At 33.0% G+C, this 15,306-nt stretch overlaps 1 protein-coding gene across 1 annotated transcript in view; it reads left to right on the plus strand.

The window, feature by feature from the left end:
• AGPS (alkylglycerone phosphate synthase) overlaps positions 1-15,306 on the plus strand; it is a 119,864-nt gene that overhangs the window by 42,368 nt on the left and 62,190 nt on the right. The window contains exon 9 of the mRNA XM_006189172.2: positions 12,961-13,086. Coding sequence (XP_006189234.2) covers positions 12,961-13,086 — 126 coding nt within the window. The remainder of the gene's footprint in view (positions 1-12,960; positions 13,087-15,306) is intronic.

The following is a 15,306-nucleotide window of genomic DNA, read 5'->3' on the forward strand; positions in this document are numbered from 1 at the left end:
TCATCAGTTTCTCATTTTTTTCTTAAAACCTGCTGAAATTTTGATTGGAATTGCAACAGCTCTATGCATCAATTTAGGGAAAACTGACATCTTAACAATATTGAATCTTCTGACCCATGAACATGGTATATCTTTAGGTTTTTGGGTTTTTTTAGATCTGTTTCTCTCAGCTGTGTCTTGTGGTTTTCAGTGTACAAATATGTCATATTTTTAATAGATTTGTCCCTAAATATTATATTTTTTGTATCATAGTAAATGGTATTGTTTAAAGTTTTCAATTTCTGAGTGTTCTTTATTAGTATATAGAAATAAAATTGACTTTTATATGTAGGTCTTTTATCTAGCAATTTTGCTAAATTCACTAACTAGTCCTAAAAGTTTTAGCTTATTAGATTTACTACATATATGATCATATCCTTTGTGACAAAGCCAGTTTTACTTCTTCCTTTCCAATCTGTATGCCTTTATTTGTTTTTCTCACCTGATTACACTGGCTAGAACCTCTAACACAATGTTGAAAAGAAATGAAAGTAGACATACTTATCTTCTTCCTTATTTAAGAGAGATGCATTCAGTCCTTTACCATTAAGTATGATGTTAACTATAGGGTTTTTTTTGTGAACGCATGTAATCAAGTTGAGGAAGTTCCTTCTAAGTTTGCAGAGGGTTTTTTTTTTTTAACATTTTTTATTGATTTATAATCATTTTACAATGTTGTGTCAAATTCCAGTGTTCCGCACAATTTTTCAGTTATTCATGGACATATACACACTCATTGTCACATTTTTTTCTCTGTGAGTTATCATAACATTTTGTGTATACTTCCCTGTGCTGTACAGTGTAGTCTATTCTACAATTTTGAAATCCCAGTCTATCCCTTCCCACCCTCCACCCCCCTGGTAACCACAAGTCTGTATTCTCTGTCTGTGAGTCTATTTCTGTCCTGTATTTATGCTTTGTTTTTGTTTGTTTGTTTGTTTTTGTTTTTGTTTTTTAGATTCCACATATGAGCGATCTCATATGGTATTTTTCTTTCTCTTTCTGGCTTACTTCACTTAGAATGACATTCTCCAGGAGCATCCATGTTGCTGCAAATGGCATTATGTTGTCGGTTTTTATGGCTGAGTAGTATTCCATTGTATAAATATACCACCTCTTCTTTATCCAGTCATCCACTGATGGACATTTAGGCTGTTTCCATGTTTTGGCTATTGTAAATAGTGCTGCTATGAACATTGGGGTGCAGGTGTCATCCTGAAGTAGATTTCCTTCTGGATACAAGCCCAGGAGTGGGATTCCTGGGTCATATGGTAAGTCTATTCCTAGTCTTTTGAGGAATCTCCACACTGTTTTCCATAGTGGCTGCACCAAACTGCATTCCCACCAGCAGTGTAGGAGGGTTCCCCTTTCTCCACAGCCTCTCCAGCATTTGTCATTTGTGGATTTTTGAATGACGGCCATTCTGACTGGTGTGAGGTGGTACCTCATTGTAGTTTTGATTTGCATTTCTCTGATAATTAGTGATATTGAGCATTTTTTCATGTGCTTTTTGATCATTTGTATGTCTTCCTTGGAGAATTGCTTGTTTAGGTCTTCTGCCCATTTTTGGATTGGGTTGTTTATTTTTTTCTTACTGAGTCGTATGAGCTGCTTATATATTCTGGAGATCAAGCCTTTGTCGGTTTCACTTGCAAAAATTTTCTCCCATTCTGTAGGTTTTCTTCTTGTTTTACTTCTGGTTTCCTTTGCTGTGCAGAAGCTTGTAAGTTTCATTAGGTCCCATTTGTTTATTCTTGCTTTTATTTCTTCTAGGAGAAAATTTTTTAAATGTATGTCAGATAATGTTTTGCCTATGTTTTCCTCTAGGAGGTTTATTGTATCTTGTCTTATGTTTAAGTCTTTAATCCATTTTGAGTTGATTTTTGTATATGGTGTAAGGGAGTGTTCTAGCTTCATTGTTTTACATGCTGCTGTCCAGTTTTCCCAACACCATTTGCTGAAGAGACTATCTTTATTCCAATGTATATTCTTGCCTCCTTTGTCAAAGATGAGTTGACCAAAAGTTTGTGGGTTCATTTCTGGGCTCTCTATTCTGTTCCATTGGTCTATATGTCTGTTTTGGTACCAATACCATGCTGTCTTGATGACTGTAGCTCTATAGTATTGTCTGAAGTCTGGGAGAGTTATTCCTCCAGCCTCTTTCTTTCTCTTCAGTAATGCTTTGGCAATTCTACGTCTTTGATGGTTCCATATGAATTTTATTATGATTTTTTCTAGTTCTGTGAAATATGTCCTGGGTAATTGGATAGGGATTGCATTAAATCTGTAGATTGCCTTGGGCAGTGTGACCATTTTAACAATATTGATTCTTCCAATCCAAGAGCATGGAATATCTTTCCATTTTTTAAAGTCTTCTTTAATTTCCTTCATCAATGGTTTATAGTTTTCTGTGTATAATTCTTTCACCTCCTTGGTTAGATTTATTCCCAGATATTTTATTACTTTGGGTGCTATTTTAAAGGGGATTGTTTCTTTACTTTCTTCTTCTGTTGATTTATCATTAGTGTAAAGAAATGCAACTGATTTTTGAATGTTAATTTTGTAACCTGCTACCTTGCTGAATTCTTCAATCAGCCCTAGTAGCTTTTGTGTGGACCTTTTAGGGTTTTCTATATATAGTAACATGTCATCAGCATATAATGACACTTTTACCTCTTCTTTTCCCATTTGGATCCCTTTTATTTCTTTCTCTTGCCTGACTGCTGTGGCTAGGACTTCCAGGACTGTGTTGAATAGGAGTGGTGATAGTGGGCATCCTTGTCTTGTCCCAGATTTTAGTGGGAAGCTTTTGAGTTTTTCACCATTGAGTACTATGCTGGCTGTAGGTTTGTCATATAAAGCTTTTATTATGTTGAGATATGTTCCCTCTGTACCCACTTTGGCGACAGTTTTTATCATAAATGGGTGTTGAATTTTATCAAATGCTTTTTCTGCATCGATTGAGATGATCATGTGGTTTTTGTCCTTTCTCTTGTTGATGTGATGTATTACACTGATTGATTTGCATATGTTGAACCAGCCTTGTGTCCCTGGGATGAACCCCACTTGGTCATGATGTATAATCTTTTTTATGTGTTGTTGGATTCTATTTGCTAAAATTTTGGTGAGGATTTTGGCGTCTATGTTCATCAGTGATATTGGCCTATAATTCTCTTTTTTTTGTAGTGTCTTTGCCTGGTTTTGGTATCAGGGTGATGGTGGCTTCATAGAATGAGTTTGGGAGTAATCCCTCCTTTTCAATCGTCTGGAAGAGTTTGAGAAGGACTGGTATGAGTTCTTCTTTGTATGTTTGGTAGAATTCCCCGGTGAAGCCGTCCGGTCCTGGACTTTTATTTGTAGGGAGGTTTTTAATTGCTATTTCTATTTCCTTTCTAGTGATCGGATTGTTCAAGTGTTCAGATTCTTCTTGATTCAGTTTTGGAGGACAGTATGTTTCCAGAAACTTGTCCATCTCCTCTAGGTTATCCAGTTTAGTTCCATATAGTTTTTCATAATATTCTCGTATGATATTCTGTATTTCTATTTTGTTTGTTGTAATTTCTCCATTTTCCTTTCTTATTTTGCTAATTTGTGCTCTCTCTTTTTTCTTCTTTGTGAGTTTGGCCAGAGGTTTGTCGATTTTATTTACTTTTTCAAAAAACCAGCTTTTGGTTTGGTTGATTTTTTCTATAGTCTTGTTAATCTCTATTGTATTTAATTCCTCTCTGATCTTTATTATTTCCTTCCTTCTGCTGCTTTTTGGGGCTTTTTGTTCTTCTTTTTCTAATTCATTCAGGTGGTGGGTTAAATTGTTTATTTGAGATTGTTCTTCTTTTTTGAGGAAGGCCTGTATCACTATAAACTTCCCTCTTAGCACTGCCTTTGCTGTGTCCCATAGGTTTTGAGTGGTTGTGCTTTCATTATCATTTGTCTCAAGGTATTTTTTAATTTCAGCTTTGATTTCCTCATTGATCCATTGTTTTTTCAATAACATATTGTTTAATCTCCATGCTTTCCTTTTTTTCTCCTTTGTTTCTCTGTTGTTGATTTCCAGTTTCATGGCATTGTGGTCAGTAAAGATGCTTGAGATAATTTCTATCTTCTTAAAATTGTTGAGGTTTCTTTTGTGCCCAAGTACATGATCGATCCTGGAAAATGTTCCATGTGCACTTGAAAAGAATGTATATCCTATTTTTTGGGGGTGTAATGCTCTGAAAATATCCACCAAATCTAGTTTTTCTATTGTAGTATTTAATTTCTCTGTTGCCTTGTTTATTTTCTGTCTGGAAGATCTGTCTAGTGATGTTAATGCAGTGTTAAAATCTCCAACTATGATTGTATTCCCATCAATATCCCCCTTTATCTCTGTTAGTAATTCTTGTATGTACTTAGGTGCTCCTATATTGGGTGCATATATATTAACGAGTGTAATATCCTCATCATGTATCACTCCTTTAATCATTATAAAATGTCCTTCTTTATCTTTCTTTATGGCCTTTGTTTTAAAGTCTATTTTGTCTGAAATCAGTACTGCAACACCTGCTTTTTTGGCTTTTCCATTTGCATGGAATATCCTTTTCCATCCTTTCACTCTCAATCTATATGTGTCCTTCTCCCTAAAGTGGGTCTCTTGTATGCAGCATATTGAAGGTTCTTGCTTTATTATCCAGTCTGCCACTCTGTGTCTTTTGACTGGAGCATTTAGTCCATTAACATTTACAGTAATTAATGATAGATGTGTGTTTATTGCCATTTTGAACTTATCTTTGCAGTTGAATTGGTATATCCTCTTTGTTCCTTTCTTCTTCCTTTTGTGGTTTGGTAATTTTCCTTTGTATTATCATGGATTTTATTTAATTTTTGTGACTCCTTTGTAAATTTTGGCTTGTGGTTACCCTTTTTTGTAAATCTATCAACCCATTACTATAACTGTTTTTATTAAACTGATAGTAACATGATCTCAAACCCATCCTACTGTTAAAAAAAATTAAAAAAGAAAGAAAAAAATATTCTATATTTCCCTGCCTCCCTCTCCCACTCTCAGTGATTTGTATGTCTTCTTTTATAATTTCATGTTTACTTTATTTGTAGTTCATGAGTTATCACCTTTCCAGTTGTGTGTTTCTCATTTCTGTAGCATCCTGCTGCTTTTCTATTTAGAATAGCCCTTTCAATATTTCTTTTAGCATGGGTTTAGTGTTGCTAAACTCCTGCAGCTTTTTTTTTGTCTGTGAAACTCTTTATTTCTCCTTCTATCCTCAAGGTTAGCCTTGCTGGATAAAGGACCCTAGGCTGCATCTTTTTTTTTCATTCAGGGCTTTGAATATATCTTGCCACTCCCTTCTGGCCTGTAGTGTTTGTGTAGAGAAATCAGCTGAGAGCCTTATGGGGGTTCCCTTGTAACTTACTCTTTGCTTTTCTCTTGCTGCCTTTAGAATCATTTCTTTATCCTTGACTCTGGCCATCTTGATTATGATATGTCTTGGTGTGGGTCTATTTGGGTTCTTCCTGTTTGGGACCCTTGCAGAGGGTTTTTATTAGGAATGGATTTTGGATTTTGTCAAATGCTTTTTTGTGTCTTAACATGAAAGATGAGGTGATTTATTTAGGCCATTCTTTTTTAATATAGGTTTTTAGTATTATAAATTTCTCCTAACTACTGGTTTAGTGGTATCATACAAATATTAAAAATATTTTCTACTTCCCTTTTGATTTTTTTCTTTGACCCATGGGTACTTAGAAGTTGTTATTTAGTTTCCAATTATTGGGGGATTTTTCCAGATGTCTTTATGTTACTGATTTCTATGTTAATTCCATTGTGTTCAGAAAACATTTTTTGTATAGCTTGAATTCTATCAAATCAATTGATATTTCTTTTATGGCCTACAATATGGTCTGTCTTGTAAATGTTCCATGTACACTTGAAAAGAATATGTGTTCTGCTGCTGTTGGTTGGAGTAGTCTATAAACATCTATTAGGCCAAATTGATTTATAGTGTTGTTCATGTCTTCTATATTTTAAAAAAAATTTCTGTCTACTTGTTCTATCAGTTATTGACAGAATGGAATTAAAACATTCAACTGTTATTACAGATCTGTTTTTTTCTTGCACTTCTATCAGTTTTCACCTCATATATTTTAAAGCTCTGTTATTGGAGGAATAAATGCTTAGGATTGTTATAGCTTCTTGATTAATGAAGCATTTTGTTATTATGAAATGACCTTCCTGATAATATTCTTTGCTTGAATCTACTGTATCTGATATTAAAACAGCCATTCCAGTTTTCTTTTGACTGTTGTTAGCATGGTATATCTTTTTCCTTTTACCATTTTTTAACTTTTCATTGATTTATATCTTTATATTTAAAGTACTTTTCTTGTAGACAGCATGCAGTTGGGTCTTTTTACCTAACCTAACAGTCTCTACCTTTTAATTGGGGTGGTTAGACCATTTACCTTCAATGTGGTTTATTGATGTGGTTCACTTTAAAAGTGCCACCTTACAATTTGTTTTCTGTATTTCCCATCTGTTTTTCCTCCTTTTCCACTTTTACTGCCTTTTTTTGATTGCATTTTTTATGATACCATTTTATCTTTTTTGTTTCTTTATTAGCTATAACTTTTGTTCTGTTATTTTAAGAGTTGATTCAGGTTTTATAGTATATATCTTTAACTTAAAACATTCTACCTTAAGGTGATAATATAACACTAAGAGTTTAGCATAAGAATCATAAAATGTTATAGTTCCCACTCCCCTTGTCTCTCCTTTGTGCTTTGTCGTACATTCTACTCTTAGATATATTGCAAAGCCTACAGTATATCATTATAATTTTTGTTGAAACAGGCAGTTATCTTTTAAAGATATTTAAACAATAAGAAAACATCTTATATATTTACCCACCTAGTTACCCTTTATGGTGCCTTTAATTCTACCTGAAGATATTTTCCTTCTGCTTGTGAGACTTATTTTAAATATGTTTAGTGTGGGTCTGCTGTTGATGAATTTTTTCTGCTTTTATTTGTCTGAAAATATCTTTATCTTTTTTTTAACACTTTATTTTTTTTAGAGTGGTTTTAGGTTTAAAACAAAATTGAAAGGAAAGTACAGAGATTTCCCATATGTCACTGTCCCCAAGCATGCACAGTCTCTCCCATTATCAGCATCACTCACATGAGTAGTAGGTTTTGTTTGCTTGTTTTTTGTTTTTGTTTTTTTAACCAATGTAGGTAGCTAAACCTACATTGGCACATCATAATTACAATAAGTCTGTAGTTTATTTTAAGGTTCATTCTTGGTGTTGTACAGTCTATGGACAAATGTATAATCACATAAATATCCATCATTATAACATCACGCAGAGTATTTTCACTGCCCTAAATTCTCTATGCTCTCCCTATTCATCTCTGTTACTCCCAACACTGGCAACCCCTGACCTTTCTCTTTTTCCATAGTTTTGCCTTTCCCAGAATGTCATATAGTTGGAGTTATAGAATATGTGGCCTTTTCAGATTGGATTCTTTCATTTAATAACAATGCATTTAAGTTTCCTCCATGCCTGTTCATGGCTTAATAACTAATTTTTTTTAGCACTGAATAGTTTCTGTTGTCTTGATTACCACAGTTTATTTATCCATTCACTTACTGAAAGATGTCATGGTTGCATCCAAGTTTTGGCATTTATGAATAAAACTGCTATAAACATCTGTGTGCAGGTTCTTATGTAGACATATGTTTTCAACCCCTTTGAGTAAATACAAGGAATATGATTGCTGGATTGTATGATAAGAGTATGTTTAGTTTTGTGAGAAATTGCCAGATAGTCTTCCAAAGTGGCTGTGCTATTTTGCATTCCCGCCAGCATTGTATGAGAATTCCTGCTGCTCCACATCCTCTCTAGCATTTGGTGTTGTCAGTATTCTGGATTTTGGCCATTCATATAGGTGTGTAATGGTACTTCATTGTTTTAATTTGTGTTTCCCTAATGACATATGATGTGGAACATCTTTTCATATGATTATTTGCTATCTTCAGTTAGTTATCTGTTAAGGTCTTTGGTCCATTTAAAAAAAATTTTTTTTTAATTTTGAGTTTTAAAAGTTCTTCATATGTCTGTATATGTAGCAGTATAGTTGATGTACAATATTATGTCAGTTACAGGTGTACGACACGGTGGTTCACAATTTTTAAAGGTTATACTCCATTTATAGTTATAAAATATTGGCTATATTGGGAGTTCTTTGTATATTTTAGATAGTAGTCTTTAATCAGGTATGTCTTTTCAATATCAAATGTTTCCTTCCAGTCTGGTTTGTCTTCCAGTTCTCTTCATATTTTGCAGAGCAGAAGGTTTTAATTTTAATTAAGTCTATCTAGCTTATTAATTCTTTCTTTCTTTCATGGATTATGTCATTGGTATTGTATCTAAAAAAGGCATTTCTATAGCCACAGTCATCTAGATTTCCTCCTATGTTATCTTTTAGGAGTTTTACAGTTCTGTATTTTACATTTAGGCCTATGATCCATTTTGAATTAATTTTTGTGTTTGGTGTAAGATTTTTGTTTAGGTTCTTTTTTTTTTCCATATGGTTGTCTAGTTGTTCAAGCACCATTTGTTGAAGACACTACTTTGCTCCATTTTACTGCCTTTGCTTCTTTATTTAAGATCATTTAAGTGTATTTATGAGAGTCTATTTCTGGGTTCTCTGTTCTGTTCCATTGATCTATTTGTCCTTCCCTTAATGTCAATTTCTTGATTACTGTAGCTTTATAGTAAGTCTTGTAGTTGGACAGTGTCAGTCCAATTCCTGGCTGTTCTTCTCCTTCAATATTGTGTTGGCTCTTTTGGCTCTTTTACCTCTTTGTATACACTTTAGAATCAATTTGTCAATACTTGTAAAATAATTTGCTGGGATTTTGATTAGGATTACATTGAATCTTAGATCAATATGGGAAGAATTGACATTTTGACAATATTGAGTCTTCCATGAAGGTGGAATATTTCTTCATTTATTTAATTCTTTGATTTCGTCCTTCAGAGTTTTGTAGTATTCATCATGTAGTCTTGTACATAATCTTTGTTAGATTTATACATAAGTATTTCATTTCGGTGGGTAATGTAAATGTTTTTAATTTCAAATTCCACTTGCTCGTTGTTGATAGATAGGAAGACAGCTGACTTTTGTATGTTAACCATGTATCCTGCAACCTTGCTATAATCACTAATTCAAGGTTGCCTTTTTGCTTTTTTTTAGAGATATTTTAGCTGAGTATAGAATTAAAGATTGATAGTGGTTTTCTTTCAGTGATAGGAAGATGTTACTTCACTGTCATCTCACTTTACTGTTTCTGACAAGAAATCTGATGTTACCCTTATCTTTGTTCATGTATACATAACATGGTTTTTTTTTCCCTTTGATTACTTCTAAGATTTTTTAATCACTGGTTTGAGCAATTTGATTTTAATAGACCTTGGTATAGATTTCTTTGTGTTTCTTATGTTGGGGATTGGTTGAGTTTCTTTGATTTGTGAGTTTATAGTTCTTATCAAATTTGGAAAATGCTTGGCCATTATTTATTCAAATATCTGCTTCCCTCCCCCACCCCTACTTGACCTTTAGGGACACTGTTTACTCACATATTAGGCTGCTTGAATTTCCATGACTCACTGCTCTCTTTTCACTTTTTGCCTTTTTGTCTCTGTTGCTATGTCTTGAAGTTCACTAATCTTTTACTTTACTGTGTATATTCTGTTCTTAATCCCATCACTGTATTTTTTGTCTTAGATATTGTATTTTAGGGTTAAAATACAATAGATGTTTAATTTGGGTCTTTTTATATCCTCTGTGTCTCTACTTAACTTTTTCAGCATATGGAATTCAGTTATAATAAATGTTTTAATGTCCTTGTAAGCTAATACTAACATCTGTGTTAGTTCTCGGTTGGTTTTGATTATTCACCTCATAATGATTATTTTCCTCATTATGGATTGTGCTTTCCTGCTTCTTTGTATGCTTGGTAATTTTTTATTAGATTCCAGCCATTGTGAATATTATCTTGTTGAATCTTGGCTGGTTTTCAATTCAGTAATATTCTTGAACTTTTTTCTGGGATGTGGTTATTTGGAAACAGTCCAATCCTTTGGTTCTTGCATTTATAACCTTTTAGGTGGGTTTAAAGTAGTGATCTGTCTGAGGCTAATCATTTTGTGTTACTGAGGAATGACCTTCCTGGATATTCTACCTCATGCTCTGTGAAATGAGCTTTTTCCTGTTGAGCTGGTGGGAGCAAGTACTGTTGTTGGCACTATTCTCTAATCCTTCTGGATTATTTTCTCCTTTGGTCCTGGGTGGTTTTCTCACTTCTATGTGCTTTTCAGTACTCTGCTGACTACTTGAACAGGGACCCTCTGCCAGTCTCTAGGGCTCTCTCTCTCTCTGCTGCTCTCTCCTCTTTAGTATTTTCTCTTGTGAACTCTAGATGCCTTGGTTTTCTACAGCTTTAAACTCAGTCTCCCCAGCTCACTGTGTTTGATGAGTTTCATCTGGATTCTCTTTTCCTGCACTGCAGCCTGGGGCAATAAGGTAGGGGCAGTCATAGTGCTCACCTTCTTTATTTGCTTTCTCATAAGGACCACTGTCTTTTGCTACCTCATGTTCAGTGTTTGAGAACTTTTGTATCTATATTTTTCTGTCTTTTGTTCTTTAAAAATGGGAGGGTAAATCTAGTCCCATTCACTTCAACTTGGGTAGAGGTGGACGTTCCAGCTCTACTTTTTTTTTCTGCTATACTTCTAATTATCCTTTATTAATATAATTACATTTCTTGTTAATTTCAGTTTTTTTCTCTGTATAATGCAAGTTCTGCAATTTAGGATTTGCTTGTTTAATGATGTGTCTGAAGCTTAGCACATTGTAGTCAGTTTTAATATTTTAATATTTATTTTAATACTTTAACATTAAAACATTTATTTGAATTTTTAAAAAATATTTGTTGTTTTAATACTGAATGGGAATACCAGATTAAGATAAAGTCCCTATTTCCACAGAGCTTTATGGCATATAGATGGGAAAGAGAAGTTATTTTATTTTATTGATAAGATTCTTCAGCAGATTTTTCTTAGCAGCTAATGGTGTTAGCAAAGACAGACTTTTAAAAGAGGAAGTGGCTGAATGTGTATGGTTATAGATACCATTTATTAAGCACTTATTGTATGCCAGTAATTGTTTCTTATTAAATTAGCATACTGTAGTATGTATGTTTTCCCACAAAGGTAAATGACATATCTCAAACTCAGGTTCGTAGCCATCACATTTACCTTACTTACCTAGTAGGAAGTTAATCAGATTTTAAGATAAGTAGATTTAAATTAGTGTGCCAGCCCCCTGAGCATAAAAACTATCTTTTATTTATTTATTTTTTGTATCCTCATTTTCGTTGCTTTACATAATTACTGACTTACAGTAGCTACTTATTTTTGGAGAAGATAACAAAGTAGCCTACTAGACATAAAAGGCAAATTAATAGTTTATCTAATGTTGGATATCCTTTTGAAAGTAGTTTAAATGTGTATCTAATGATTTGCTTTGATTTCACTGATATGGAGATTTTTGTCATGAGAATATGTGAAAATTCGCTGTTCAGTGCCCAGCACATCTAAGTGTTCCATGAGTGCTTTTTCTTTTTCTTCTCCTGCTTTCAGAAAAATTGAGTAGCATTAGTCTTTTGAGAGTAAATAATACGGATATAGATTGGGAATTAAGAAGAAACATAACAGCCTGAAAGTCTTCATTTTAACTTTCAGTCATGTATTTAAGCTACTTATTTGTGAGTGATTACTAATCTCTTAAAATTAAATGTATTGAATATTTAGTGGCAAAATTCTATTATGTAATTATTGATATCTTTTAAAATCTTGTTTTCCTAGTAACAAAATTAGACAAGATAAATAATTTGCATTGTTTATGTGCAAAAGGTAACAAATTATATTTAACCTAATAGACTCAAATTTTGGATTACAACTTTCATACTGAAATACACGAATACAAAAATAGTTGACATATTCTACATCTCTGCATGGCTTACTTGAAAAATAGAAGCGATTGCTTTAACTGGATGACTATCAAAATGGTCAACACAGATTGATGGGCTTGAGTGTGGTAGACAGTGAGTATGCAGATGGTGGTGTCTGTACCATTTGACATGAGATGGCTGAGTCTTTAAAATGATTTCAGTGGAATGGCTTTGGTGGTGTTGCAGTAAAGGGCATCCATTCAACCTCAGGTGCTGTACAGATGGCAAAGCCAAGCTAATATAGAAAAATGAGAAACAAGTGACTGTTTAATGTACAGGAATGCATGATCTGCATCACAAATAAATGATGATATTACATGCAGGAAACCTAGCCAGATGGCTGTACATTAAAACACATGACTCCTTGAGAGAATTAAGTACAGGCAATTTGCTCAGATTTTCTGCAGGCCTGCTGCATATTATATTAGGATAGGGAGAATAAGAGATTAAATGCTTTATTTATTGAAAGTGTTTAGGTGAAGTTGGCAGTTATTTAGACATAATCTGATCTCCGTTAAGTATTTAAATTGTCTCTTTGTGGGGGAAAAAAAATAGAGAGGGTAGTTGGCTTGAAAAAAAAAATAATGTAAAGAGTAAGATTTGCTAGTGAGCCTGTAGAAAATATAACTGTCTTTTGGCCCATATTTTTCAGTTTTGTGAAGTTTTCCACTAGACAGAAGCTTAAATATTTTTGAACAAGTATGATGAAAGTATTTCTTTTTCTATATATGTTTTAATGAATCCAAGAAACAGTGACATAAGGAAATTTTAATGGGGGAAGAGTTAATGTGTTGAGTGCTGTGTGAAATGGGGCCATTTTCACTAGTAAAATATTAATTTTTGTTTTTCAGCTTAAAGAAAGTGGTTATTGTACAGGTCATGAACCAGATTCCCTGGAATTCAGCACTGTGGGAGGATGGGTATCTACTCGGGCATCAGGCATGAAGAAGAATATCTACGGCAATATTGAGGACTTGGTAAATTTTTTTCTAGTTATGTAATAATTGGTTAGTCCATAGAGATTATTATGAAGTGATAAAAGCCTTTAAAAATTGAGTTGGAGAGTTCCCCCAAAAGTGTACCCCTTTATTATAGTAACATTACTGTGTAGTAAAAACAGTTAAAACACACGACTGTCGTCATTATTTAAGAGTGCTTCAAGTGACTGATATTTAAGCTTTATAAATGTGTCATAGTATCTGACTTATAAATGTATATAAATATAATTCTTCAAGTCTTGTTAAGCCTTGGTCTTCAACTCTACCAAGATTTTAGTCCATTTATTTAGGTGATCTTGTCATTTCTACTCTTTCATCTTACGAGATTTTTATATTTATTTTTCTAAAAAGGTTTTCTGTATAGAATTAAAGAGCCTGTTGAAAATGTTCCAGGTAGAGGCAGTGTGACCTGTAATGTTTTATGTGCATACCATTTTGTTTTAGCTAATTTGGTACCACTGCTCTGGGAATTAGTGTGATAGTGTAACTATAGGCATCCTGGCTAGGAATTAGGGGTCATTTGTTCCACTTGTAGCTTTTCCAGTGATTAATTGTGTGACCTTGTACAAGTTGGTTCACCTTTCTAAACTTCAGTTTTCTACTCTATAAAATAGAATAATGTTATTTGTTACATAGAATTAGTATAAGGAGTAAAGGACATGAAATGAAAACTCTTAGCAGAGTCCTTGGTATGTAGTTGGTCTTTCATAGATGTTAGTTCCCTGTATCATCAATATTTTGATAACAGTTTAAAAGAATAGTTTATGAGACTTTTAAAGTGGTGTTACTAACATTATTATTCCTAGAGCTATTTAGCTTTGTTTTTCAAATCTAATATTTCAATATTTTCATCAATGTCTCATTGATAGAAATATTAAATCTTTGATGAAATATATTGGTTCCTTTATAGTTAATACCCCCAAATTTAAGACTTTGTGTCTATATTATGAACACTTTAAAGATATATACATTATTCTTTTATTTTTTAATTGAAGATATTTTAGAAATCACAATTTTCTTTTTGCAATTAAGATAACATAAATTTAGTTTCCGTGGAATTTGATCCTTTTGCTGTTAGATTATTAAAAGCTTTATCACAGTTAAGCACATAGTTGATAGACTGCTACATTTAGTACTGCTAAAGCATGTAATTTATTTTAATCCTTTTTGGGGTTGTTTAAGGGCCACCAATTATAAGCATACATCTTAATGTATTTATTTGCATGTGTATATCTAGTTTTTAATATAAAAAAGGGTCATACTGTGTTTAATCTGCTCTTTAAACTATGTTATCAATATATTAACATGTAAATGAACTTAGGTTTGCACCGTCATTTTTAAGTGTATGTAATTCTCTTATTGATAATTCATGGTTTATTTAGGTAATTCCCTATTAATGAGCACTTAAATTATTTTTTATTTCAAAATTATAGAAAGCAAAGGGGAAAATATCCTTTGTAGTCATTTCTTTAGCATACATCTTTAAGCATTTTCTTTGAGTAAGTTCCTAGAGCTTGAATGTTGGATCAAGTGTGTTTTTAGGTCCTTGGACCCTTACAATCAAATTACTCTAAAAATTTTGTGCCAGTTGACAGTCTCACTAGCACTATGAGAATCTTTGTTTTACTGGACCTTTTATTTATATTTTTGTCTGCAGATTTTTTATTTCTTTAATTGCTAGTGAATGTAAACTTTTAAAATGTCCTCATTGGCAATTTTTATTTTTTTGTTTTATGAATTGTTTATTTATGTCCTCTGCTCATTTCCCTCAACAATAAATAGACTATTTTTATTTACCTGTCAAAAAACCATTTTTAAAATGTGTTGAGTTATTCCCTGACCATTTCTGAGGAAGTTTTTTTGATTGACCCTCTTCCCACAACATACTTTCTCACATTTGTGAGACATACCTTGTACACATCTCTCTCTTGTCCTCTTTAACTCAATCACTGCATCTTCCTCTTCATTCCAGTTTTGACTCAATCATAATTAATACTTCATTCTTCTCACTCTTTTCTACTAAGTGGTTAAAGTAGTTAAGTTGAAGGTGAGGATAAGGCAAGAATAAATTTTTCTTTTTTTTAGATTTCTAAGCATCTAGAGCAATGCTTGACATGCATAATAGTGCTTCGTAAGTATTGTTAAGTAAATGAAAGAATGAACCTGTTACAATATGATCATTGCATATTTTTTCTGTCC

The sequence above is a fragment of the Camelus ferus genome, chromosome 5 (assembly GCF_009834535.1).
Source record: "Camelus ferus isolate YT-003-E chromosome 5, BCGSAC_Cfer_1.0, whole genome shotgun sequence".
Taxonomy (NCBI): Eukaryota; Metazoa; Chordata; class Mammalia; order Artiodactyla; family Camelidae; genus Camelus; species Camelus ferus.